Consider the following 27,057-nt stretch of genomic DNA (forward strand, 5'->3'; position numbering starts at 1 on the left):
AATTACCAACATGACCAAAATGACAAAAATGACAAAAATGACAAAAATGACAAAAATGACAAAAATGACAAAAATGACAAAAATGACAAAAATGACAAAAATGACAAAAATGACAAAAATGACAAAAATGACAAAAATGACAAAAATGACAAAAATGACAAAAATGACAAAAATGACAAAAATGACAAAAATGACAAAAATGACAAAAATGACCAAAATGACCAAAATGACCAAAATGACAAAAATGACCAAAATGACCAAAATGACCAAAATGACCAAAATGACCAAAATGACCAAAATGACCAAAATGACCAAAATGACCAAAATGACAAAAATGACAAAAATGACAAAAATGACAAAAATGACAAAAATGACCAAAATGACCAAAATGACCAAAATTACAAAAATGACCAAAATGACCAAAATGACAAAAACGATCAAAAATGACCAAAATGACCAAAATGACCAAAATGACCAAAATGACCAAAATGACCAAAATGATCAAAATTACCAAAATGACCGAAATGACCAAAATGACCAAAATGACCAAAATGACCAAAATTACCAAAATTACCAAAATTACCAAAATTACCAAAATTACCAAAATGACCAAAATGACCAAAATGACCAAAATGATCAAAATGACCAAAATGACCAAAATGACCAAAATAACCAAAATGACCAAAATAACCAAAATGACCAAAATGACCAAAAATACCAAAATGACCAAAATGACCAAAATGACCAAAATAACCAAAATGACCAAAATGACAAAAACGATCAAAAATTACAAAAATGACAAAAATGACAAAAATGACAAAAATGACAAAAATGACAAAAATGACAAAAATGACCAAAATGACCAAAATGACCAAAATGACAAAAATGACCAAAATGACCAAAATGACCAAAATGACCAAAATGACCAAAATGACCAAAATGACCAAAATGACAAAAATGACAAAAATGACAAAAATGACAAAAATGACAAAAATGACAAAAATGACAAAAATGACCAAAATGACCAAAATGACCAAAATTACAAAAATGACCAAAATGACCAAAATGACAAAAACGATCAAAAATGACCAAAATGACCAAAATGACCAAAATGACCAAAATGACCAAAATGACCAAAATGATCAAAATTACCAAAATGACCAAAATGACCAAAATGACCAAAATGACCAAAATGACCAAAATGACCAAAATGACCAAAATTACCAAAATTACCAAAATTACCAAAATTACCAAAATGACCAAAATGACCAAAATGACCAAAATGATCAAAATGACCAAAATGACCAAAATGACCAAAATAACCAAAATGACCAAAATAACCAAAATGACCAAAATGACCAAAAATACCAAAATGACCAAAATGACCAAAATGACCAAAATAACCAAAATGACCAAAATGACAAAAACGATCAAAAATTACAAAAATGACAAAAACGACCAAAATTACAAAAATGACAAAAATGACAAAAATTACAAAAATTACAAAAATTACAAAAATTACAAAAATTACAAAAATTACAAAAATTACAAAAATTACAAAAATTACAAAAATTACAAAAATTACAAAAATTACAAAAATTACAAAAATTACAAAAATTACAAAAACTACAAAAATTAAAAAAATTACAAAAATTACAAAAATTACAAAAATTACAAAAATTACAAAAATTACAAAAATTACAAAAATTACAAAAATTACAAAAATTACAAAAATTCCAAAAATTGCAAAAATTACAAAAATTACAAAAATTACAAAAATTACAAAAATTACAAAAATTACAAAAATTACAAAAATTACAAAAATTACAAAAATTACAAAAATTACAAAAATTACAAAAATTACAAAAATTACAAAAATTACAATAATGACAAAATGACAAAATGACAAAAATGATAAAAATTGCAAAAATTACAAAAAATACAAAAATTGCAAAAATGACAAAAGTGACAAAAATTACAAAAATTTACAATAATCAAAAAAAATAATTTTATTAACTTCTTCAAAAGAATCAAACTTTTTTTTCTGGGCTTGGATTAAGTCTTGAGTTTTTTGTTTGCGTATGATTTGTGAAAAGTTCTGTTTTTATTCAGTTTAAACTTCATTACTTTCAAAACCCTCTTACGACTTATCCTTTCAACTCAAATCATTCAAGTACCAACCATCAGTATAACTTCCTTACAAAGTTGTTCTTTGGAAAGCGATTTCTCGCATCGTTAAATCTACTGCAAACTGCACAATCAGCAAACTTCGAACCACATGTGTGCTGGATTTGCTGCTAATGAAATACTCAGTATGCACAATCGAAACTTTGAAATGTTCTACCACTTCCTGTCGTCGCCGTCGTCGACTTTGTCGGAAATATCTATTTCGACACATCACAGGTACAGGCACTTTTTGGTAGTACCTACTTACTTGGTCGACAGACAGACAGACAAAGTTTTCCCCGATAAGGAACACAAGAAGGTACACAACTTGCCGTAAACTTTTCCTACTAACCGTCAGCAGCAACCAAAAGAAGGTGTGTGTTTACAAGCAAACATTAATGTACCGTGTATAATGACACTTTTGGCGGTGAAGCGCCATTAGCGCAGCTTCCCCAGGTGGGTCTGCTTGGCGTGCAACAATTTCAGCGGAAATGAGATGCTCCAGCACCTTGGAAAATGAGGACACGCTCATCTCGGAGAGAGAAGTTGCACAAAAGTGCATCTTAGAAATTGAGAAGTGGTGTTTTCATGAGCCTTTGAAGGTAGTTTCTTTGTTGATTGTCTTTGTCTGAGTTGGCGTTCTCAGAGGGCTTGAAAAAAAGTGTATTTCACAATTTTCTCAAAAGAGCCCGTTTATTACGGTATGTCCACGCATCCTTCCTCTTCTGTGGATTCTGTAAAATGCTATCCGTTTAAAGAATCCTCTCTGCGGCTAATGCAACGCAGTAGGACTGGCCTGTTTATTTTTGTTAGATAAAAATCGATTTGATCATGCCAGTTATCAATTGTTTTCGATCCAGCCAAAAATTGTTTTAAAATAGGAAGGAGAGGACAGAATCTGTCACAATTGCGCATTATCATGACTCACTAACCTCGATTTCCTCGTACGAAAAAAGACTGCTGCGTCCTCCTCTCTGCCGCGTAATCATATTAACCGATTCCCGGGAAGATCTCGCTCATCGTTTCAACGACTGGAAAAACGTTTGAAAATGTCTTGCAAAATTTAGTTTCAGCTGCAGAGTTCCTTCCTAGTCGCTTGTCAAAAGATTCGCTAGGGAAAAAATGTCGATTCCCGCGCAAAGATGATCTTCTCTCCTCTCATGCGAATCGACATAATGGGAAAATGTAATAAAGAGAAAAAAGCAAAGTAAAGTAAAAACCCATACACAATAAATAAACCCCGGCTGGGCGAGCAATATTGAGCGTAACCGTTGAGAGGCTGGAAAACAAACAAACTCATAGTCTGCCAGCAGCACTCTCTCACTTTGGGAACTAAATCTGGCCGACCCCGCGACGACGACGACGATAATGGCGACGAGATGACTCTGTTGAAGGGAAATTTTGCTGGGAACACTGTTGAAAACAATAAAATTGTTTTTTTTCTAATCTAATCTAATTTGTAGTGAATTTGAGCATCCCCAAGCTGCATTATACTCATTAAAGCGGCCAGGCCTACTGAGTTGTATTAACCGCAGAGAGGATTCGGTGAACGGATCACATTTTACAGAATCTACAGGAAAAGAAAAAGGCGTGGACATACCGTACCAAATAAAATGGTTTTTAGTCGGTTATTTTTTTCAAATTTTCTTATGTTCTTGTAGTAAAATCACCGATTTCAAAAAAGTGATGAATGGCCAGGTTGGTTCGCGCTCGCCCTTCCAATCCGCGCACCTCGGCCGGAATCCCGTCGAAACTTTTCATCAAAACTTTTTTTTTCAACAGTGTCAAACACCAGTATAAATCCCCCCCTTTTCAGTTCCGTTCGTTAAAACAATGCGAACCAGCCCCTCGCGCAACAATGAATTGTGTGGCAAGTGTAGGGGTGGGACACTGCGATTTGCGCTAGAAAGAGACAGCTCGCTCGATCCCTCTCGTTAGCAGCAGCATCCGCGGGAGAATATTAATGCTCCACGGCGACGACCCCCTCGAATAAAAAAAAACATTGAAATCCCCCTTGCGCTCGCGAGTTAGCCTCAATTTTCGCGCGTTGAAACAATCGCTAATTTTATATCCCTTTCATCGTCGTTGCGAGGGAGAGGTCCCAAAACATCGGTCGTAAAAAGTGACTTTTTAGGATTTTTCTGTTTTCTGCTTAAAATCTGAGCACACAAACACACTTTTCGCGCGTTGAAAGTGCGGCTTTTATGTGCTACTCTTTTTTTAATGGGCTGAATTGAAATTCAATTGTCGTGCGATGTAAAGTTTGAGAAATTTAAGTATTTCAATGGAAATTTGCCATAATTCTCCCAAAATGAGATTTAAATTTGTACAAACAATGTAATATTAAAGTTTAAAATGTTAAAATTAATTTAATTCTATAAATATTTTTTCTTATTTTTTCTTTAATATGAACATAAAGTTCAAATGAAATCTGTAGATTTAAAATTCTGCAAAAAAGAAAAAAAAACGCAAAACTCATTAAACAATCGTCACCTTCAACATACACCTCGCCTTGTTTCTCTCTCACACAACTTGCAGAGAGCCTGGCGCGGTGTGAGGTATTTGGGCCACAACCTCGGTACTCAGCCGACCGCGCGGGCCGATTTTAAGATTAATCATCGCTGCGAGATAACAATCGACGTGCAGGTACTAAACTCCAAACGTAGGTCGTTGCTGTGTTGTGCACGGTCATGTACGTGTGAATGCCACTTTACACGTTGTGCAGATAAAACTTTGAAGCCCTTGACGGGGATGGAGGAGATATTTTGTGCAACAAATTTCTCTCTAAAATCTATTCTAAGAAAAATACTGACGGTTAAACATATTTTCAAGACCAAAAAAAAAGAAAATAAATCAAATTCAACCCTTTTCAAAGGTTACTCCCGGAGCCGGCACGGTAATTAGCTCAGTACCGCCACCTTTCTGTGGTGATGAGAAAACCCCACTTTACAGTTCAACTTATAGGTACACAGAAAAAAATTGTGTAAATTTGGAAGCTTTAATTTTGGAAGGTTGAATATTACCTCTTTTATGATGTAATTTTACCTCAATTTAGACTGAAAAAGTGACATTACACCAGAAAAGTGGTAAAATTACACATTTCCAGAGGTTAAATTACACCTTTTTTCTGACATAAAAGATGTACCCCTTCCCAGATGTAATATTACCATGATTTTTTTTCTGTGTAAACACACACTCACACCGGAAAGTAAACAAACAATAATAAAGGAAAAAGTTTCGGTTTTTGCTTTGTGAAACTACGCACTGAACACCACCGACGACTGCTCGAACTCGCAGGGTGTGACCGTTCGACCGCGGGCAGTTTGTGTGAAGAATTGTTCATTTTGATAGAAAAACAAGTTTCGAGTATTGCTCATTTCTGTTTGTTTTTAATTTGTGATGGCATGAGCAATTGTTATGAAATTAGATCGGGGTTTTTGTATCACAAAATGCTTAATTATGGTGGAATTTATAGAAATGTTATTTTTCCATCATTTTAAGTCTTATCCGAAAAACATGAAATACAATTATAAAATAATTTAAATTTAAATTGAATTTTAGAAATCTTTTTAACTTTTTTTTTCGAAATTTATCTTTAAGCCATTTCTGCGTATTTGGAGCCAGTTAAATTCGAAAATGACTTTTGAGAAGGGCGTAAGTAATTGAAATATTTTTGTATTTCAGTAGTTCTCTACGATTTCACATTTTTTGATTTGCATGAAAGTTTGGCCAAAAAAGTAATTTTTCATCATTAGTTTTTCCCTGGGTGCTGAATAGTGGTCCGCAAAACGGCCTCAATTTTGAACTGTCAAAGTGGAACCAATTTACTGTTCGCCAAAAGTAGAGAGTATTGTTATCGATCATTAAAAATTGTGTGTGTGTTTTTTTTTTGCGAGAGCGAAAATTGTGTGGCTTTAAAGGACCTGGAGTTGAAGTCAAGAAATCTTTAAAAAGTTGAAGGCGGGATCTTCATTTTTCATATTTATGAATGGATGTTGTTTATGAAGTCGATGCGTTTGTATCCATCCAGAAACTGTTTTTATTGTTTGATTCAATTTGAAAACCTACTGGTTTAGTGAAAATCTTCACTGTTTGTTGGATCAGCTTCGCTAGAATTAGCGAAGTTTTTTCCCTGGACCAAAAAGAGCTGCAGGATTCCAAAATCAGCCAGGGAATTTATCCACGACTTTGCAGAATGACACTCTCGCCGCAGTTCTTTGCCACCCGTAAAAAAAGCCTCTTCAAACAGATTAAAACTTGAAAACACACAATTTTTCAGCAACAAAATTACAAAAAAAAAAACTAGACAAAATAAAACACATACTACTGATTATAAAAACAGTTGATTTACCAGTAAGAAAAAAGTCATGCTTGTGCTTGAACAGCCTCCTACTTTGTAGATGTAAACAAAGTGGGATCATTCGAAAATCACGTTACGCATTCTCTCTATTCATCACCCAGGTTTTTCCATACAAGTCTCTATACAATTTTGAGGGCTGGTCATACAAAATGGCTTTGTAAATGTATGAAGTTCTCTATCTTGAGAAGGTTGATCGATTTGGTGTCTTCGGCAACGTTGTAGGTTATGATTAAGACTTTTCAGAAAAAAAAGGTACACGGAAAAAAAAGTTTCCCATTTTTATTTATCTTTTTATGACAAAATCTAACTTCTTGTTATACGTCAAACAACTCAATGTTTAAAAAAATTTGGAGCAAGTCTTAAAAATATGTTTTGGCACCTCTCAAACAATAGAAAGTAGTTTTTCAATTATTTCAATGTTGCACCAGTGCTCCATAATTATTTTACTTTAAATTTTAATTTCTTGAATAGTAGGTATTAAACGAATTGAAGTAATTCTTCTTGCAGAAACCCATTTGAAATATTTAATGATACAACATAATTCAATTTTCATTTCATTTGATCATTGTAAACAAAAATGTAAAAAAAATCAATTTTGTTTAAAGTTTATTTTCATTAAGCTAGATCTATTTCCAAATGCAACATTAATATTCAATCAAAATATTTTTAATTTAAAATTTTCTGATCATTTGTTTATTGTTTAAAAACAAGAACTGAACAATAACTGGAATTGAACACAATTTTGCTGACATTCTTCATTTATTTATTTTGCAAAATTGGTTCCAAAAAGTTGAGAATATGAATACTCCCGCTTGAATTTTGGGTATTCCCGGGAAATGGGAAATATTTTTTTACGGGAAATCCCATGAATTTCCGGGAGGGGAAATTGGACGCTCTAAAATCAAGTCTTCCATGTACAAATGGTGATAAAGCAAAAAAAAAAAAACTGCAAAATCCCTGTTCATTATTTTTTTTTACTGCGGTATCGTTACAGGACTTTAATATTAATATGAATACTTTTACGTAAAATTGTCCAGAAAATCGATTCGTTTAGACCACTTGAAAGAATAATTTCAATTAATTGTTTTTTTTTTTTGGGAGAGGCTATTTCCACAAAAAAATGAGAGTAAAAAATCCTGGGCTCACCACTACAATTTACATATTAATATTAATATTTAAATAATCACATAGAAATATCGTGTATTTTCATTTCAGTGTTTTGTTTATTTCCTTTTTTCTTTTTGCCGATTCTTTAGAAAAATGCATAATCAGTTTACTAAAGATCGGAATGATTTTTTAAGCCCTATTTATTTTTTTCTTTTGGTATACATTTGAAGTGGGGAGCATTGGCCTAATTTAAAGTTTCTTTTCCTATTTTAGTTTCAATTAGGTATCTTGTTCATCCCTGGGCTTTGTCATAATGAGTGTCATAGGTTTGATGCTTGTTTGGCAAAGAGTATGATTTGATTCGATGTGGAATTAAAATCGAAGCGTTCAGTATATTGCTGAAGCTTCCATTTTTACACATGGACACCACTTCATGCTGCGAGAACCCACTTTGGCGTAGTCTCAGGGCTTAATCGATGGCCGGTAAGCTGTCATCGAGACAAGGAGGTTCTCCGATAGTGGAAATATCACATTTGTACAATGAACCGCTACATATGTGATTTTTCCTTATCTTAATGTGGGTGTCAGGTTAGGATGCGGGTTTAAAAAAAATAGTGTTTGTAGAATTTAGGATTTTAACTATAAATATCAACTTTTTATACTTTGCCTTTAGTTATTTAGGGACAAAATTAGTAACAGTGAATTTAGTAATTCTATCAGAATCGGTGATTTTCATTCAAGTAGCATAAAAACCATTCTGATTTGTCAAAATTTCCATAGAATCTCGATCAATCAATCCAGGTTTTTAAGCGAAGATGGCGTTCGAATGGTGAACGCCCGAAGTGTCAAAGTCGCGCAGTGGCTCCAACATTAGAAAAAAAATGTGGCTGTCATGCCATGGCACACTTGTTCCGTAATGTTGGTACCACTGTGTGATTTTGACATTTCGGGCGTTCGCCATTCGAATGCCATCTTCGCTTAAAAACCTCGATAGTGAAATGATATCGGACTAAATTCGTTGATCTGTTGAACTAACGGTTGTCGGATTATGATTGTATCGACCATTGTTGCGAATCGAGGATCTACTGGAATTCTGACGAACAAATGGTCGTCTCTTTTTCAATTCACGACTTGTAAAATATCAACTGTTATTTTTTTTTTTTTGTTTTTTTAAAAGAACACACAACAGACAGGTTTTAAAAGAAACGTTTGTTTGGTTAATAATTAAAATGTCGGGGTTTTGAGATAAGAGTAGCTTTAGAATAGGTTGCTTTAAATCTTGTATTCAATTCAAGTTAGGTAGTTATCCGCAAATGAATATTTGGACTTATGTGAATAATTGAACATTTTGGACTTATGAATAACACACAACTGTGCATTTATTCTAGAGTCAGATCCATACAGCGTCAGTGTTTATTTGGTCGAAGTGTACTAATTCATTGGCAGATCTGATTCTAGTTGTAATGTACGACAAGACTACTGACGGACGTGACAGGACGAGGGCCCAGTTTAGAGGTTTCAACATCAACGATGTGCGGCTGGATCACCCTCCAAAAAAAAAAAAAAAAAAAAAAAAAAAAAAAAAATAGGTATCTTGTTCATGTTTAATATGTTATTCTAATAAATTTGTTATCGAATATTAAGACGACAACTATCGCTATCTAGTGATTTGTTTTGAAAGTTTTTTTTAAGAAATGAAAAAAAAAGTTTTATCAAAACATTTACATTTTGTTGTTCAACTGGTTCTACTCACAAGACACAGCATTTTTTTGACAAACTCTCTCTCAAAAAATAAATAAGCAGGCAAAAAAAAAAAAAGATCCACATTTTCCGTTGCAGGCACGACGGGGTGGTCCACTCTTCACGCGGAACACTTTCCGGAATGTTTGCTCGTCGTCGGTCGACATTTCCGCCATGTTATTTGCTGCGGACAAACAACAAACCGCGCTCGCCCCGGCAGACTTAATAAGAAACTAATTATCAAACTTGTGATTAGTACTTGCACCGTACTCCCCCTCCTCCTTTGGTTTCTGGTGTGATTAAAAAAGTGCTGCCCAACCATCCGCGAGTTGCGAGTTTATTTACCTTCACTAGTTTTTTTCTCTCTCTCATTAAATTGGTCTCGTTTGTATTTCAAGTGTCCAAGTGGCGATTTATTTACTCACTTTTTCGACCAATTGTTATTTGATTTATTAGGCTGCAGCAGGGGGAGGTCGAAAAAACCACCATCAACCCCTCGCGATGTGGTCATTAGCGGTCGTTAGAAATTGTGTACCGATTTTAAACGCGGTGAATTGAACGAAATCGAAAGTTTTTCCTCAATCAGACAAAACAAAAATCTCCCCAGACGAAAAACAAACTGAAATTCACGGACACACCCTCAAACAAGACAACAACAAAACCAAGTTGAATGAAGCGAGAGTGAGATTCATATTTTTCGATTTTTATGCTTTTCCTTTCCTCTAAAAAAAAAAATCGGCACATAAAAATTCGATGAACGAGAAAACCCCCTTAAAATGTGATGATGAACAGCCGGCGCGAAATGAATGAATGAATGAGAGAAAACCCGATTTTCGCTTTTTTATTATTTCATCTCAAAAGAGGGAGTTTACTCACTGTGTAACTGAACTAGATTATGGTTTTTCGGCGCTGTTGGTGTTGTTGTGAAGAGACAAGTGAAAACGAAATGCGGTGCGTTGGTAATTATTTAAATTTAGATCGGGCTGCGTTTTGGAAGGAAAAACGCACAGTTGAAAGGGAAAGTGGCGTTGTTTTTTTATTGAGGATGCTAAATTTTATTTTTTGGGTTAAAAATCAATCGATTATCAAAATAAACAGTCAAAAATTTATTACTATGGAAAATAAGACGAATAAACATTATTTCAAGAGAATTTAAACAAGAAAACTTACAGCAAACACTAACTCGTTTTAAGGTATTGGGACTGATTATGAATTTATCCAATTGTTTTTCACCGTTAATTGTAATTGATTTTTTGGCTGATTCGTTCCGTTTTTTAAAGCATTGAAAGCTATGGATGACTCTAGATGATCTTAAAAAAATGGTGTGTCTCACCAAAGATTTTTATTCTTATTTTTATCTTCTGAGCATTCCAGCTCAAATCAGAAAAAAAACTGTAGTATTTTTGTACCCGATTCATTCCGATTCATTGATGAAACTTTTTATACATGTTATCCTAGGCCTAGCTATTTAAATATTTTTGCATTTTGTAATTTAAAAATTACTGTAACTCAAAGCCGATGCATCGTATCAAAAAGTGGTCATAGACAAACTTGTAGGAAATTGGACGGGCTTTCTGAAAAAATACACTGAACAAAAAATACGCGCCACTTCTATGAGATTTTTCAATTTTTAAGTTCAAAAGTTAAATTTAAAGGTGATGTCACGATTTTTTTTCGTTCAAAATTTTTGAGGAAATAGCCTAAGATGTTACAAAAAGACTCACGAAAAATGCAGGATGGTATGTCTCTCCTAAAAAATACAAAAATCTTTTACTAAAACTGTTTTTTTAAAGTGGTCTAAACGTCAACATTTTCAAACACGGATAGTGGGAATCGATTCCCCAGACAATTTTAAATAAAAGTCTCCATATTGACTATTGTCCTATGTCCAATCCTTGAGAAGATACAGCGGTTTTAAAAATAAAAAGCCCGTCCAATTTCCTACAAGTTTGTCTTTGACCACTTTTTGATACGATGCAACAGCTTACAGTAATTTTTAAATTACAAAATGCAAAAATATTTAAATAACTTACGCCCTTCTCGAATGTGATTTTCGAGTACATTTGGCTCCATATACATAAAAATGGCTTATATAGGCCTAGGATAACATGTCTAAAAATTTTCATTGAAATCGGAGAGGATCTGGTATAACCTATCCCCTATTTGGTATGAAATTGCTATTCTGTAGTTTTTCAACAAAATTTATTGAATTTCAAAGCAAACTAATCAAATTCCTCTCTCCTCCTCCGCAGAACCAAATCATCAAAGCCGCTGCCGCTGCCCACCACGACAAAGGAACCAACGGCACGGCCGCCGAAGACGATGGCTCCGCCGACTCCACCAAAGACCCGGTCGCCCTCCGTCGGGACGCGCACCACAAGGACAGCGCCCTGAACCAGTGCATCAACGAGCTCACCTCCAACCTGCACCAGCGCCGGTGCGTCAGCAGCAGTGACGTTCCTGCGCCGACCCCATCCTCGCCCACCTCCAAGTCCTCCACGTCGTCCCCGACGTCCACGATGACCAGCGGAGGAGCAGGCGGTCAGGTCGCCAACAGCAGCAGCCAACCGGACTCGGAGAGTGAGCAATCGAGCAGCAGGTCGCGAAGGTCAAGCCAAAGTGAGGCGCTTCTGTCGTCCCCGAGCCACTTTGTGACCGTCATCGAGGTGAAGGAATCCTCCGAGAAGGCTCCCCAGGAGCAGGACCAGCAGCAATCGGCGGCGGCCAAACGGAACTCGGTCGCGCCCGCACTGCCCGCAAAGAGTAGCAGCGTAACTGCCGGTGACAGTTGTAACAACAACAATTCTTGCCCGGCGGCGGCTGCGCCGCTCCCGGTGGCCGCAAATCCCCGGCCCAACAGCTACGAAAACGTCCTCATCAACACGAACCGGGGCAGCTGCGAGAACCTCAACAATAACAGTGTCGTCCACGGTGGGCACGTGATTCATCAGCAGAACAACAACAACTCGGAGCACAGTACGTTCCTGGATAATAATGGAGCGGGAGGAGGAGGCCAAGGGGTGGCCAAGTACCCGAAACCGTCGGCACCGCCCATGACGATGGGGTCGTCGATTGCGGACCGGACCTCGCAGCTCATCGGAAGCGGCGGCGGCGGCGCGCAGGATCTCAAGAAGAAGGTGCCACCACGGTGAGTACTGATGTTTGAAATGCATAATCACCCGTCACTGGGGATTTGTCACGTGGTGCGAAGATGCGGGAAGGTTTTCTTTCGATTTAAATGCAAAATCACGGAGGGTGGCTGCACCACGGACTAATGTTTATTCAAATTGTGCTTTCGTGGCGAGGAAGAGGGCATTGATTTGACTGCGGTGAAAATTGATGATAAATGTCGATGATTCGGAAATTTTAAGAAAAAGTGCAATTTTTGCCATTTTTTGATATTTTTTTTTTCTGTTCAAAAATTAAATATAACCCACTGAGCTCTCGTCGACGTGCCTCCCGAGCGTCGGTGTAATGAAAAAGGGACGTAAAAAACGGGACGGTGATAAAAGTATCGCCGATAACATACGATAACTATTTTTTTTAATTTCTTAAATTGGCTTAATCCAACAATGTTATGTTAAATTTTAAATGCATTTGCTTAGAATCTATATTTTTTAATAATGTAGTAAGTTTCAAAGCATGAATACTAAAAAAAAATCTGAAAATACCGTATTTTTTTAATGTACTCAAATTTACATAATTTGCAATATAGGTATCAAACTAGCGAAGTATGGTACGCTTTTTCACTATTCATTTTTTTGGACTTAAATGCTCTAGTTTGTACAAAATACCGTTTATTTTAAACTAAAATTTTCACAAATACCGTATTTTTCCAAAATACTCAAATTTTCGTTAATTGCAACGTGAGCAACAAACGAAGCGAAATTTGGTATGCATTTTCACTGTTTTATAGCTTTTTGAATGAAATACTAATATTTCCACAAAATACCGTATTTTTTTTAATACTCAAAATTTCATAATTTGCGATATGAGTATCAAACGATTTGAAATTTTGCATGCATTTTAACTGTTTTAGAGTTTTTGAATAAAATACTCAAATTTTCACAAAATACAATTTTTTATTGCAAATTATTAAAGTTTTAGCATTTTATTTTCGAAAAAAAAATACGGCATTTGGTACGCTTTTTCACTATTCTATTTTTTGAAATTAAATGCTCTAGTTTTTTTTAAATGCTAAAACGGTTTTTTAACAACGAAAATTTTCCCAAAATACCGTATTTTTCGAAAATACTCAAATTTTCGTTATTTGCAACATGGGTATCAAACGAAGCGAAATTTGGTATGCATTTTCACTGTTTTAGAGTTTTTTGAATGAAATACTAAAATTTTCACAAAATACCGAATTTTTTAAAATACTAAAATTTTCATAATTTTCAATATGAGTATCAAACGATTTGAAATTTTGCATGCATTTTCACTGTTTTAGAGTTTTTGAATAAAATACTCAAATTTTCAGAAAATACCATTTTTTATTGCAATTTATTGAAATTTTAGTATTTTCGAAAAAAATACGGTATTTGGTACGCTTTTTCACTATTCTATTTTTTTAAATTAAATGCCCTAGTTTTTTTTAAATGCTAAAACGGTTTTTTTTTGCAATTCCGTCGTGAAACTACTTACTTTTCCTGTCATTCTTGAAAGACGAAATAGCCGACTTTTCTGTACCAAAAATAACAGAATCGAATAGCAACACTTTTCAAAATAAATGCTGAAAAGTTCTACTTTTCAGCACTGAAATGGGTGTTGAAAAGTTGAACTTTTCAGCACTTGTTTCTAAAAGTAACACTTTTCAACATTTTTTTGATTTAAACGATTTATTGACAAAATACATGAAAATTCGACTTAAAATTTCACTCAATGGGTGGTTTTCGAAATTGCAAAAAATGTTGTATGGAACTCGTTGCAAAACTTGATTTTTTCAGCACTCGTCGTATTTATCCAACTCGGTGAACCTCGTTGGATAAATGTACGACTCGTGCTGAAAAAATCCTCTTTTTGCAACTTGTTGCATAAACTACTATTACGAAATACGAAAATTTTCCCAAAATACCGTATTTTTTCGAAAATACTCAAATTTTCGTTATTTGCAACATGGGTATCAAACGAATCGAAATTTGGTATGCATTTTCACTGTTTTAGAGTTTTTCTTTATTAAATACTAAAATTTTCACAAAATACCGATTTTTTTTTAAAATACTGGTTTTGTTTTACTTTCAATATGAGTATCAAATGATTTGAAATTTTGCATGCATTTTCACGGTTTTAGAGTTTTGAATAAAATGCTCAAATTTTTAACAAAATACATGTTTTAACCCATATTTCAAATTATGAAAATTTGAGTATTTTCGAAAACAAATTTTGTGAAAATTTTAGTATTTTGCAAAAAAACTCTTGAAAATACTAAAATTTTCGTTTTTTGCAACATGGGTATCAAACAAAGCGAAATTTGGTATGGATTTTTACTGTTTTATAGCTTTTTGAATGAAATACAAAAATTTTCACAAAATACCATATTTTTTTAAATACTCAAATTTTCATAATTTTCAATATGAGTATCAAACGATTTGAAATTTGCATGCATTTTTAATGTTTTAGAGTTTCTGAATAAAATACTAAAATTTCACCAAATACGGATTTTTTAGCCCATATGTCAAATTATGAAAATTTGAGTATTTTCGAAAAAATACGGTATTTCGTGAACATTTTAGTCTTTCATTAAAAAAAACTCTAATAAAAGTGAAATAGCATACCAAATTTCGCTTCGTTTGATACTCATGTTGCAAATTATGAAATTTTTGAGTATTTTCGAAATAGACGTTGTTTTGTGAAAATTTTAGTATTTTTTTTTCTAAATATACGGTATTTTGTGAAAACAAGAGCATTCACTTCCAAAATTACTAGAACAGTGAAAAAGTATACTAAATTTTGCTTCGTTTTAATAATTGCAAATTATGTTAATACTTGCAAATCTAATGTAATTTTTAGTACCTTCAAAAATATACTTTGAAACTTATCAAAAAATAATATAATACTCTAAAACAGTGAAAATACAGGCATAATTTCGAATCGTTTGATAACCACTTTGCGATTTATAAAAAAATGATGATTTCGAGAAAAACCCGTATTTTGTGATTTATTTTAGTATTATTACTTTGATACTAACCATATTATCAAAAAAAATAAAAATAAAAATAGAAAGCTTCGAAAATTCAACATAATTTGGTTGGATTAAGTCAACTTTAGCAATATATGAATAATAAGTTATCGTTCGTTATCGTTGATCAAAATATCACCGATAGAGTTATCGGGATAACGATAACGATAGATTAAAGTAAAGTTTCATGAAATTCAAAGAGGCAACTGCTCCATGAGTTGATGAACGATGACTCTTTGAAATACTTGCTCTCCCCCCAGATTTCTAAATTTGTTTTTTTTTTTGGGAAATTCTACTGATAGACGATGCCTTCCGAGCTATCATGATGTGAACACAAAAAAATAATTATTTTTTCGGTTAACAATAACCTTCAAAGTGTATTTTTGAAAATATATTTTTAAGAAGATAAAAATTTCGTTTGGCTATATAAAGCAAATAAAGCTGCCTCTATAAATTCGTCGAGGTGCCTTACGAGTTACGATGTTGTGAAAATTGCATTTTGATTGCTTTCAATATTTAAAAATGCTAATAATAAATAATATTTTTGTGAAATTTCACATTTTTTAAAAATAAAAATTTTTATATTGAAAAGTTTAAGTAACTTAAATAAAAGCATAATTTTTTCGGAAAACCCAATTATATGTTCACCAACAAACACATCCTGACCCAGTTTCGCGCACCTCCAGTTTTAGTCACCGGGCACACATCAGGGTCAACCTCTGAAACCTGTTTCCAAAATTCCGCGCGCCATGAATCATTCAATCTGCCCCCCCCCGGTGGACCAGAAGATAACACAGTCGTTTTGTCAACAACGACTTGAGCGCTCCAGACTCCAGACGAAAGAGAAAACGCGAAAATTAAATGATTGTCAAAAAAAGGAGAAGCAAAACGAAAACAGGTCTCAACCTTGCGTTTCTGGACACTTTTTGCCACGCCATGAAGCAGTCTGGGGGAGCCTCCAAAACCGGTCATGTTTTTTTTTTTTTCGTTCATGACAGACCAACTTTGGAGGCTAGTTAAGGTGGCATGGAAATTTCAGTTAAGGTGCCACTTTTATTCCCACCTTTTTTCATGATACCTTTTTCACCCCGAAAAAAAAAATAAACAGAATGAAACTTGTGTCGCGTCCATGGCGACACGTGGGTCACAACATGGCCAGTTCTTCAATTGCAGAGAGCTGAATTAAGGGGGTGGTCACCTCTGCTGTGCACTACTGTGACGTGGTTATGCAATCTCTCTGGAGACTCTGACCTGCGACTATGTTCTCCTTGGATTAAATATTCATGAAATGTTAGTCGAGTTGGACGCCACCTGGATTCAGGTTTGCCTTTGTGTCCCGTCATGAATCTGGTTCCTAATTAGAAAACTATTTGTTGAGGCACGAGGTGGACTGTGCAAATCTGCGCTGACAAGACTTGAATTATCTAGTCTGGTAGATTAAATCTTCAACTTTGTGTCTCCTTCAATCTTGATTTGTAAACCGAATTACACTCAAGTAAATTTGAATGATTTGCGTTTCTTTGGTTATAAATATTTTTAAAATTATAGAGTTAAGGAGGTATTATACTATAACAAACCAACCGGCACTTTTGACATTTTGGCTTTGTTTGTTTGTCACAGTCTAATACCTCCTTAACATTGCTGATCCAAACTAAGTTAAGATTCAATTTCTCTCGCGTTCAAATTTCCGATCACGAACTTTGAAACCTGTGCCGTGAGCAACCTATAACAAGCCGCCCCTGAAGAGTGCTTGAGAGAAAGTGATATTACTCGTTCGTGGCGGCGGGTGGTGGTGATACTGACCTTAAAAAAACCTCGGTTGCCGTTGGCACTAGTACAACATGATGTATTAGCATGCAAATAAAGTAGAAATCGCTGTGTGAACGCATCGTATCGCAATCGTAAATCCACGCCGTTTGCAAGACCTGCTTCTGGTGGTGAAAAGGTCGCTGAACTGGGCGAAATCGTCACGTTGAATTTCCGATAAAAAGGTGCGTTCTGTGAAAATTCAAATTTTCCAAACCAATTTCCACCGGAAGTTGCCCCTTTGCTGTTTCTAATCACCTTCTTTTCGTCGATTAATTACCGGGTTTTCCTAAGACTTTGAGACACTGGCGGAACTGATTCGTAGAGTACAATTTCCGACACGCGTCGCCACCCTCGAGGAGTCTCGTTGGGCGGGAAATAACTGTTTCAATCTGTGCCTACGCTGTATTAGGTGCAATTCTTGAGGAAGACCAACCCCAACCGATGCTGAAAATGTGCGGCAAGAGAGCAAAAATCTGTCGATAAATCGATTAATTATGCAGTGTGCATCTCTTCTGGTGGAGTCGAGGAACTTGCCTTGTTGAGGAGGTAGGGTGAAGGAACCTATTTTTGACAGTTCTTTGACGGCATTGTCTAAAAATTTTCAATTTTTTTTTTTAATTTTTGGCATGACTTGTTCAAACCATCTGAGCAATTCTCTACGAAATCGGTCTTTTTTCTTAAATTTTAATTTTTGTATTTTTTAATCCGACTGAAACTTTTTTGGTGCCTTCGGTATGTCCAAAGAAGCCATTTTGCATCATTAGTTTGTCCATATAATTTTCCATACAAATTTGGCAGCTGGCCATACAAAAATGATGTATGAAAATTCAAAAATCTGTATCTTATGAAGAAATTTTATGATCGATTTGGTGTCTTCGGCAAAGTTGTAGGTATGGATACGGGCTACACTCGAAAAAAATGATACACGGTAAAAAAAATTTTGGTGATTTTTTATTTAACTTTTTGTCACTAAAACTTGATTTGCAAAAAAACACTATTTTTTTTTTTTTTTTGATATGTTTTAGAGGACATCAAATGCCAACTTTTCAGAAATTTCCAGGTTGTGCAAAAAATCTTTGAGCGAGTTATGAATTTTTGAATCAATACTGATTTTTTCAAAAAATCGAAAAAATGGTCGCAAAAATTTTTAAACTTCGTTTTTTGATGTAAAATCAAATTTGCAATCCAAAAGTACTTCAGTGAAATTTTGATAAAACGCACCGTTTTCAAGTTAAATCCATTTTTAGGTAACTTTTTTGAAAATAGTCGCAGTTTTTCATTTTTTTAAATTAGTGCACATGTTTGCCCAGTTTTGAAAAAAATATTTTTGAAAAGCTGAGAAAATTCTTTGTTAATACGACGCTTAGTTGCTGAGATATTGCCATGCAAAGGTTTAAAAACAGGAAAATTGATGTTTTCTAAGTCCCACCCAAACAACAAACCATTTTCTAATGTCGATATCTCAGCACCTAATGGTCCGATTTTCAATGTTAAAATATGAAACATTCGTGAAATTTTCAATTTTTTTAAACCAAGACTAACATTTCAAAAGGGCCAAAAACTCAATATTACGCCCTTTTGAAATGTTAGTCTTGACTTAAAAATTTTGAAAATATTTTTTTCATTTTTGTGTATCATTTTTTTTCAGTCTAGTCCATATCCATACCTACAACTTTGCCGAAGACACCAAATCGATCAAAAAATTCCTTCAAAAGATACAGATTTTTGAATTTTTATACATCATTTTTGTATGGCCAACTGCCAAATTTGTATGGAAAATTATATGGACAAACTAATGATGCAAAATGGCTTCTTTGGGCATACCGAAGGCACCAAAAAAGTTTCAGTCGGAATACAAAATACAAAAAAAAATCGAATGACCGAAATCTGAGAGAACTGCTCATCTTGTTGTTATTTTTTTATGAAATTTACATATTTTTTTTGGTGACAATTTTGACACGGATAATCCATTTATTTTTTTATGAATTACAAGTTTACAATTAGCGTGACATATTCTAGCAAAAATATTTAAATTTCGGCATTATTAGAAATTATCTCTCTAGATTCACGGAGAAAAAATAGTTCCGAAAATCGTGAACAAGCGTTCATGAATATTCATGAATATCCACGAACAAAGTGTTCAAATTCATGAGTTCATGAGTGTTCATGAGATTTGTACACTTTGTTAGTGGTTCCCAATTTCATGAACTCCTTTTTCTCCGTGTTAATCCAGAAAATCGACTTTATTCTGGACTCGAACCCTCTACCCTAACAGTACAGTCTGGTATCCAGTGCACTTGTCCACCCCCTCCAATTTATCAGCTCTAGACGCAAGAGAGCACAATATCTGGCGGAATCGATTCCCCAGTCCGGAGCCAACAAGGCAGGGGGGACGAGAAAAACCGCTGCTGGAAGCGTTCTGAGAGGAGGAAAGGGAAAGAGGGGGAAGAATATCACACTTCCGTTGGCAATAAATAGTGTGTACACACTAAAGTTCACTTTTTCATCCACCCTAAATGGACTCGTTGCGATCTGAAAGTTTTTTCTTTGCGTGAATAATCTCTCATAAATCTTGTGTGAACATTTTTCTCAGTGTCTTATTTTTTGACATTTGTTTTCGAGGGGTGCGACAATCTCAGTAAAAAGTGCAATATTTTAATTTAAACTTTTAAAATTATTTAATTTACCTCGAGGACGAGAAAAACCGCTGCTGGAAACGTTCTGAGGGGAGGGAGAGGAAAGACTGGGAGGAATATCACACTTCCGTTGGCAATAAATAGTGTGTACACACTAAAGTTCAGTTTTTCACCCACCCTAAATGAACTCGTTGCGATCTGAATGTTTTTTTTTTGCGTGATGAATTACTCATAAATCTTGTGTGTACATTTTTCTCAGTGTCTTATTTTTTTAACATTTGTCTTCGAGGGGTGCGACAATCTCAGTAAATAGTGCAAAATTTTAATTTAAACTTTTAAAATTATTTAATCTACCTCGAGCTCAAATTGAAGTTAACTTAAAATTATTTTAATTATTTGTCATACAATAAAAAAAGAAGTGCAAAGACTGTCATATCTAATTATTCTTAAAAGAATTCTAATTCAGAAATAATTGGACATCTTGAAAAAAAAAATCAGATCGCAACGAGTTCACTCCCGTTGCACATCCTGTACAGCAATTTTTTTTTCTCCTCCCCCTTACTTTTTGCCGAGGGGGTTGATTCCCGAGTTATGTCGTCGTCCAACAGACAGACAGACCAGCGAGGGTTGGCCGCAAAAAAAGTGACGTGATTCTCCACCATCACACCAGCGGCACTTGACTGCCCGCGATGCAAGGGAAGCTGCTGACAATGCACCCAAAAAAGTTTGAAAAATTTCGAAGAAAAAAATCAGCTTTCTTCGAGAATCGATACCGAGCTCTTTGATTGCCAGACTTGCTCTCTACCACTAAGCTACGATAGCTTGACATTTTCTGCCAGAACTCCCTCATCTGGGTGTAGCCAGTCGTTGTTGCAAAAAGGGATGTTCTTCATCACCCCAACTCATTGTCATCGGCTAGCGGCTCCCTGAAGGTATGCAACCCCTCAACTGGAGCGGAAACCGCGGAGTTCGGAGACCGGTAATCGATTTTAACACAACCGGGTGACATTACGTCGTCGGTTGTTCGGTTTTTTTTTTTTCATCGAAATGGACAATACCCTCGGGGATGGCGAAACATGGCATGCTTTGTTGGGAGGACAGAGTTCAAATTAAGGTTTTTTTTGGTTTCGCTGTGAAAGTGACTGGCCCCTCGGGTTGGATGATCGGGAGTTCCAAGAAATTGATACTTAATTTCGCTAATAACGCAAGTTTAGTAAGCGAGTGGATGTTATTATTCATTCTTGGCGCGGAAATTCTAGGAATCTTTCGTGGACGATGATGGGAATTCCGAGCGACTATAATAATGAATTTGTGTGGGGGTTGACAATTGATGGTGAGTTGTTTATTCTTGAATAACGAGAATCTATCTGTTCGAGAATTTAGCGAAAATCATTTTGGAGGGCAAGATATAAAAATTAATTATGAGTTTTAGCATTGCAAGATTGAAATAGTGTTCCTTTATCTTTTTAAAATGTTTGAAAGTGTTCAATTTAGGTAATGACGTTTTTTGGGAAGATTTTAATAAATATTTTGTCTATTATAATCAAACTTCAAAATTTAATTTTGCTAAAACATTTCCATATTTTTCTTCGCCTTCAACTCTTAGAGTGCCTCCTCTTCATCTCGCAAGAAGCAGCACGTCACGATTAATTACGGAACCGGTTGTGTCACACCAGGTTGATTAATTGGGTCGAGCCCGCGCAAATGAGGTGGAAAATGAGGGAGGCCGGAACCCATGGTCCGAAAACGGGACCAAATTAATGGTCATTTGCTGCTGCGCGGAAATTGCGATTGACGATTAAAAAGTTTTTCCTGCGAAGAAAAACAGGACGCTTAAACGTGTGGCCAAGGCCGTTGACCATCGCGCGTTCGGTGCCACTATCTGGTGTGACCTAAAAATGGGGCTCCTTTTCCGCAGCGCAGAGCTTGAAGAAAACCGCAAAAACTTGTTTTTCTCCGGCCGCGGTTGGAACTGGTTCCTCTGACATATACGGGGCCTGCTGCTGCTGCACCATGAATTCGTTATGATGGTGCAACGATCGTTGCAGTGCACAACTCCCTCTGGATGTGGTGGGCAAGCACTGGAAAAAAGTTTGTGATTTGTTTTGGGCGCGAAAAAAAAGTTTGCCTTCGGGAATCGAACCCGGAACCGCGAGGAGGGGTGACGCGCCAACCAACTAAGCCATCAATGCAATTCTGAGAACAAGCGCTTAAACGACACTACCTTTCCTATAGTGTTATCAGACCTAATTTAAGGTGTGAACTGGATAAGCAGGCCACTTTCCGGACCGGATTGCGGTACTGTTAGAGGAGGAATTTCTTCCGGCAAGTTTTGCAACCATCTCGTTACGGTTGATCGTCACTGGAGCGTTACTAAAGCGCAGCCGCCGCCGATTACGTTGCAGTTCGAATAGTTTTGTTTTGGTTTGTTGTTTTTTATGCAACTTGAGCTTCATAGATTGAAACAAAACCGAAGCCGGTTCCAGACCATAACTCACGGTTCGATGTGGCGCGGCAAACGCAATTTTTCTCGCTGAATTTCATTTCAGTCCCTTGAGCCGCAGTCGATTTGGCTTGCAGAGCACGCACCATGACCGCTCTTATGGTTATGGGCTTTGTTGTTTCTGGTTGCATTACATAGATTCCGTTAGACCTGCTGTGGCCCTCTATCGAGAGTTGAACACGGAAAAAAGTATTCCGAAAAAAAAAACATAAAAACGCAAAAAGCATTTAAAAAAACTATATATATATATATATAAAATACTAAAAAAACTTAGAAAATATATTAAATACTAACAAAAAACTCACAATACTCAAAATATAAAAAAAAACTCACAAAGCTTCAAAAATAATTTAAAAAATCTCACGAAACTTCAAAAATAAAAAAAACTCGCAGCACTTCAACAAATAAAAAACCAATAAAAATACTAAAATACTAAAATACTAAAATACTAAAATACTAAAATACTAAAATACTAAAATACTAAAATACTAAAATACTAAAATACTAAAATACTAAAATACTAAAATACTAAAATACTAAAATACTGAAATACTAAAATACTAAAATACTTAAATACTAAAATACTAAAATACTAAAATACTAAAATATTAAAATACTAAAATACTAAAATACTAAAATACTAAAATACTAAAATACTAAAATACTAAAATACTAAAATACTAAAATACTAAAATACTAAAATACTAAAATACTAAAATACTAAAATACTAAAATACTAAAATACTAAAATACAAAAATACTAAAATACTAAAATACTAAAATACTAAAATACTAAAATACTAAAATACTAAAATACAAAAATACTAAAATACTAAAATACTAAAGTACTAAAATACTAAAATACTAAAATACTAAAATATTAAAATACTCAAATACTAAAATACTCAATTACTTAAATACTAAATTACTAAAATTACTAAAATTACTAAAATTACTAAAATTACTAAAATTACTAAAATTACTAAAATTACTAAAATTACTAAAATTAATAAAATTACTTAAATTATTTAAATTACCAAAATTACTAAAATTACTTAAATTACTTAAATTATTTAAATTACTTAAATTACTTAAATTACTTAAATTACTTAAATAATTTAAATTACTTAAATTACTAAAATTACTAAAATTGCTAAAATTACTTAAATTACTTAAATTACTTAAATTACTTAAATTACTAGAATTATTAAAATTACTAAAATTACTAAAATTACTAAAATTACTAAAATTACTAAAATTACTAAAATTACTAAAATTACTAAAATTATTAAAATTACTAAAATTACTAAAATTACTAAAATTACTAAAATTACTAAAATTACTATAATTACTAAAATTACTAAAACTACTTAAATTACTCAAATTACTTAAATTACTTAAATTACTTAAATTATTTAAATTACTTAAATTACTTAAATTACTTAAATTACTTAAATTACTTAAATTACTTAAAATTACTAAAACTACTTAAATTACTTAAATTACTTAAATTACTTAAATTACTTAAATAATTTAAATTACTTAAATTACTTAAATTACTTAAATTACTTAAATTACTTAAATTACTTAAATTATTTAAATTACTTAAATTATTTAAATTACTTAAATTACTAGAATTTTTAAAATTACTAAAATTACTAAAATTACTAAAATTACTAAAATTACTTAAATTACTTAAATTACTTAAATTATTTAAATTACTTAAATTATTTAAATTACTTAAATTACTAGAATTATTAAAATTACTAAAATTACTAAAATTACTAAAATTACTAAAATTACTAAAATTACTAAAATTACTAAAATTACTAAAATTACTAAAATTACTAAAATTACTAAAATTACTAAAATTACTAAAATTACTAAAATTACTAAAATTACTAAAATTACTAAAATTACTAAAATTACTTAAATTACTAAAATTACTAAAATTACTAAAATTAATAAAATTACTAAAATTACTTAAATTACTCAAATCACTTAAATTACTTAAATTACTTAAATTATTTAAATTACTTAAATTACTTAAATTACTTAAATTACTTAAATTACTTAAATTACTTAAAATTACTAAAACTACTTAAATTACTTAAATTACTTAAATTACTTAAATTACTTAAATAATTTAAATTACTTAAATTACTTAAATTACTTAAATTACTTAAATTACTTAAATTATTTAAATTACTTAAATTATTTAAATTACTTAAATTACTAGAATTATTAAAATTACTAAAATTACTAAAATTACTAAAATTACTAAAATTACTAAAATTACTAAAATTACTAAAATTACTAAAATTACTAAAATTACTAAAATTACTAAAATTACTAAAATTACTAAAATTACTAAAATTACTAAAATTACTAAAATTACTACAGTTACTAAAATTACTAAAATTACTAAAATTGCAATAATTACAAAATACAAATAATCAAAAATCAAATTGTTCACAAATTCATGATTTCCAAAAAAGGTTTTTTTTCGTGCAGAGAAACTGCCCTGCGAAGGGTGAGATTCCAGCTGACTGCGAAGGGTGAGATTCCAGCTGACACGCGTGGTGGCGAATAACGTGACGCTTGAGGAATTAATTACGGTCAGCTATGTGCATAAATTTTCTGCCCACTGGCCTCCCCGAGGGATGTCGCGTACTGGAGAAAGGGGCCAATTGGGGTCAAGTAAGGGCGTGAAGCGCGATTTTATGGTTATGGTATGCTGAATGAATGTTAAACCATTTTCAAAGTAATTTTTTTTAGAAATTTTATTTTAATTTTTTTGGTAAATTTCCAAAAACATTATTTTTTATGCTTAAAGTGCCCCAATTTCCCTTTCATATTCGACCTAAACCATGTCGAACGACGCCCAAGCTGCCGTATTGAGTTAACCTTTACGACCAATCAGACCAATGCGAATTGAAAGGTTATGTATCCCTTCAGAAACGCACGCACCCCAGACCAAGTGTTGCAAGTTGTTTACATTTAGCTTTTTTTATAGCATTCGCCATTATGGCGACAAGCTCAAACCAAACAACAACAGTCGACAAAAAGTGTAACATGTTGGCGCCAATCGAATCAAGCAACGATTCGATTTACGCCATAATTGCATAATTTCGAAGCATCACTTTTGCGGCACCATCCGTGCGGCGTTTAATTTACTTACATCGATCAAACGGCTTCATCTCGAGTGTTTCGATTTTGTATTGTTCGTAAATTGATGCTTTTACGCACATTTATTTTTTATATCTGGGTCACATTTGCGCCCCTAGCAGTAAATGACGACGTAACGCGTCCCCGCCATTATGGCGAACTGTCATTTTTTTATAGCAACGCGCATTATGTCGGCGTTTCAAAAACAAAACGCGATTTAAAGTGAAACAAGGTGCGAAAAGATTATCCCCCCCTTAGTCTGTGTGCTTGTAATCCCATAATTTCATCAGTGTGGAGTTGTTTTTTTGTTGATGTTGTTGTTTTTGTTGCGGTTCGTGAAATACAACCGCCAACCACCAGCAAAGTGGAGTTGAAGTTGGTGTTGCATAAAATGTCTTTTATCGCACCTATTTTCCTGTTTTTACGTCATGTTCTCAAATTAAGGGATGTTCAAAAATTATGTTGTGAAAAAATATGTTTTTTTGAGCGTTACGTAATTGCTGGATTTCAGCTTTTTTCCTAATTTCACTAAAAATAATGCTCAAAATCGACTCTTTTCCAATTGTGACAAGAAGTTCGGGAAGAAAAACCTGCACTCACAATGAGTGAGTCACACTGGCAAGTGTGTGATGTGTTACGTGAGATGGTGTCGCGTCATCGTCAATGTGACGGGGGTAAAATGAAAACAAAAACATGTCAACTTGGCCGCAACGTTTCCTTTGGCTGCGAAGAATAGGTCCAGTCAGCCGAACGAGACACCATTTTTGTGGTGCACTCTTGTGCGACTGCAAAAATAAAATTGCATTCTTCAAGAAAAAGTACCCTATAAGAAATCTGCATTATTATTGCCTGTCGGACCGACATCAACAACCTAATGGCTTGATGTAGAGCCAACTATAAGAGGAGAAAAAAAATTGAGGCTAAGAATTTTGACAGATATGATTTTCATAAAGTATTCGCCTCCTTTTCTCTCCCACAGAAAAACGGCGGACAATGTAGTTGTCAAACTAGGCCAAACTGTTAAAGTCACTCACAAAATGAACTTTGAGTGATTTGAGTTCATTTCTGACGTCACGATTTTCTCCTCTATAGCAAAACAATGCAAATGATTCAACTTGTAAACAAAGCAGGCTCGGTCTATTTTTTTAAAGTGACAGCTGTTTGTTTACATCAGAAAAGCTTACACGCTGCCACAGAAAGGCTCAATTCTGAGTTAAAAGAGAAGGTTTCTATTTTTTTAAGTAAATCTGTTCAATACCTGATTGATGATTCAACAAAAAATCAACTATTCACCTCTCTCCATCGCGAAAGTCGACTCTTTTTCTACAGCTCGGTGAAATCGAACGCTCGACCTTGATTTATAGTTTTGTCGTTTGTTTTTTTATCGTCC

The 27,057-nt window shown here is 33.8% G+C and overlaps 1 protein-coding gene across 3 annotated transcripts in view; it reads left to right on the plus strand.

Annotated features, from left to right (window-relative positions):
* Positions 1-27,057, plus strand: part of LOC120429940 (active breakpoint cluster region-related protein) — a 98,345-nt gene that overhangs the window by 44,433 nt on the left and 26,855 nt on the right. For all 3 annotated transcript variants that reach the window (XM_052706661.1, XM_052706660.1, XM_039595037.2), the window contains exon 3: positions 11,626-12,521. In XM_052706661.1, the coding sequence (XP_052562621.1) occupies positions 11,626-12,521 (896 nt within the window). The remainder of the gene's footprint in view (positions 1-11,625; positions 12,522-27,057) is intronic.

Source organism: Culex pipiens, chromosome 1 (assembly GCF_016801865.2).
Source record: "Culex pipiens pallens isolate TS chromosome 1, TS_CPP_V2, whole genome shotgun sequence".
Classification (NCBI taxonomy): domain Eukaryota; kingdom Metazoa; phylum Arthropoda; class Insecta; order Diptera; family Culicidae; genus Culex; species Culex pipiens.